This window comes from Puntigrus tetrazona, chromosome 20 (genome assembly GCF_018831695.1).
Source record: "Puntigrus tetrazona isolate hp1 chromosome 20, ASM1883169v1, whole genome shotgun sequence".
NCBI lineage: Eukaryota > Metazoa > Chordata > Actinopteri > Cypriniformes > Cyprinidae > Puntigrus > Puntigrus tetrazona.
Genome location: NC_056718.1, coordinates 5629955 through 5632735, shown reverse-complemented (window position 1 = coordinate 5632735; position 2781 = coordinate 5629955). Strand labels below are relative to the sequence as shown.

General features: G+C 38.9%; 1 protein-coding gene across 2 annotated transcripts in view; it reads left to right on the top strand.

Annotated features, from left to right (window-relative positions):
* The window catches only part of LOC122324749 (radixin-like), a 22708-nt gene that overhangs the window by 14172 nt on the left and 5755 nt on the right, over nucleotides 1–2781 (top strand). The window contains exons 2-7 of one of the 2 annotated variants that reach the window (XM_043219396.1): nucleotides 163–246; nucleotides 364–510; nucleotides 681–777; nucleotides 1151–1314; nucleotides 1796–1926; nucleotides 2005–2165. In XM_043219396.1, coding sequence (XP_043075331.1) covers nucleotides 163–246; nucleotides 364–510; nucleotides 681–777; nucleotides 1151–1314; nucleotides 1796–1926; nucleotides 2005–2165 — 784 coding nt within the window. The remainder of the gene's footprint in view (nucleotides 1–162; nucleotides 247–363; nucleotides 511–680; nucleotides 778–1150; nucleotides 1315–1795; nucleotides 1927–2004; nucleotides 2166–2781) is intronic. The other variant, XM_043219395.1, reaches the window with a different exon arrangement.

The window sequence follows — 2781 nt, the reverse complement described above, 5'->3', positions numbered from 1 at the left end:
ACATTTCTGTGAAAAAATGCATTAAATAAATGGCAGAGGCCACAGTGTCTTGTGTAGGCTTGAAGCATAGTATGTAATATTTTGTTAAAAGGTATCTGCCAAAGAACGTGTTAAGAACGTGTTTGATATTCTGAATGTGTGTGTGTAATCTTTTCACTGCAGAGTTCTAGAACAGCACAAGCTGAATAAGGAGCAATGGGAGGAAAGAATTCAAGTCTGGCACGAGGAGCACAAGGGCATGTTGAGGTACAGCCAATGGAATGTGTGCTTGTCTTTTTCTGTTTTATCGCTGACCCTGCCAATCACACACACACCACAGATAGTATGATAATGTGTTTCTGTGAACGCGTGTTTATGTTTCAGAGAGGACTCGATGATGGAGTATCTGAAGATAGCTCAGGATCTGGAGATGTATGGCGTGAATTACTTCAGTATCAAGAATAAGAAAGGATCAGAGCTGTGGCTTGGTGTGGATGCCCTGGGACTCAACATCTACGAGCAGAATGACAAGTACTTGCTGCGTTTAAGAAACAGATTCAATATATTTGATAATGCATAATATCAATTATGTTTGATTTACACATAATAAAATAAGATGTAACAATTTTGGGCCAATAAGAAATCACTCAAATCACTGACTTCCATCAATGACTAATAATTTCTCCTTTTACTTTTTTCAGGATGACGCCTAAAATTGGTTTCCCCTGGAGTGAGATCAGAAACATTTCTTTCAATGATAAGAAATTTGTCATCAAACCCATTGATAAAAAAGCCCCGGTATGTCAAATAAAAATTGTGTGTGACTTATCACAGTTTCTATTCAGGTTTTTTTTGCAAACAGAGTGTAGACAAAAACGCTGTTATTGCAAAGCAGTGGTGTGGTGTAATGTTTCATGATCTGATTTGAGATTTGAGGATGGTGAAAGCACACCACTGCAGCTACACATTCCTCTTTTCTACACTTTAACACAGATATAAAGAGTATGGATGTGGTTGTCTCTCTTTTTTTTTTTTTTCTCTCCATATTCTTCAGTATTTCCTGTAGCTCTTGATCCCTCACTACCTCACCCTTCACCCTTCTGTTTTTGTAGGCAGCATTTTATGGCATATTAATATGTATATAATGTTGTCTCCTTTTTCCCCCCAACAGGACTTTGTGTTTTATGCCCAGCGCTTGCGCATTAATAAGAGGATTCTGGCTTTGTGCATGGGGAACCATGAGCTTTATATGAGACGCCGTAAACCAGACACCATCGAGGTCCAGCAGATGAAGGCACAAGCCAAGGAGGAGAAGAACCACAAGAAGATGGAAAGGTGAGAGGAGGGAAGGGGGTGGGGGGGTATAGAGTATTTGCAGAAAGGTATTTACAGGTCATTGCATAAATTTTTGTGCCCTTTTTTTAATGCACTGTCATTTAAAATATTTGTCATTTAAAAAATAAAATTGGTTAACAAATAATGTGTTTTTTGTAACACATGCCATGTGTTCTTGAACATTCAGTTCTCCTTTAGGGCTTGTTCAGGCTTCGACAGCAAAATCATTCAGTGAAGGCTGTATTTACTCAGTATGCCCAGCACAGAAAGGCAGAAAAATAATGATTTGATCACTTAAAGGATTTTGATTATTTGAAGCATTTATCAGGCACAGTAGGAACAAGCCTACACATTAAATGTTGATATTGCAGTGTTTTGAAATGAATGGTTATATGTTTAGAATAGTTCATTGTTCAGTGTTGTGCACTTAACAATGCCAGGAAGGACACATTCTTCTAATACATCTGTCTGTTTGTTTCAGGGCCATGCTGGAGGATGAACGTAAGAAGAGAGAGCAGGCTGAGAAGGAAAAAGAGAAGATTGAAAAAGAAAAAGAGGAGCTGATGGAGAGACTCAAAGTGATAGAGGAGCAGACAAGAAAAGCTCAGCAAGGTGATATGGAGTGAAGTTTGCTCTTTGTTTTTTCTTCTCTTCATTAGTGATTTAATCACTCATTGTTTGCATGTGCAGAGCTTGAGGAGCAGACCCGCAGGGCGATGGAGTTGGATCAGGAGCGTAAACGTGCTCACGAGGAGGCGGAGCGCCTGGAACGGGAGCGTCGTCTGGCAGAGGAGGCCAAAACGGCTCTGCTGCAGCAGTCTGAGAGCCAGATGAAGAACCAGGAGCATCTGGTCAGTTAGCATGACTACCAAGATACACATTGCCAGCCACCATGGCAGCACAATTCTAGTCACCATGACAGCTTCACAATAACACTTTAAGTAGGTTACAGTAGTAACTATGGTAACAAAACTACAATTATGAAGTTTCCACGATAACCAAACATCATCTAACCACAAAGAGCAGGACAGCCACAATTAGACGTGTTCCTATGAGATTGAGTATATTTGTGTGTGTATATACAGGCAACTGAACTGGCAGAGTTGACTTCGAAGATCTCACTGCTTGAAGATGCCAAAAAGAAGAAAGAGGAGGAAGCATCAGAGTGGCAAATTAAGGTAAAATGCAAATACAAGAACAATAAATGCACATATACCTATTAACATACTTTCACATTAATATAAGCATGCAAATAAACAAAGCAAGAAGAGAAATATTATCCAGAACCTGCCTCTTTAATGAATTGCTAAAATGGGCTCCTAGATTTTATAATAAGATCAGGTTTCATTTAAAAACTCCAAATTTGAGGGTAAAAAGTAGGTCAAAACCCCATTGACAAATAGTTGGAGGAGATGGCAGCTTTAATTTAGATAATTTTGTCAGGAATATTTAATAATTAACAAAAAA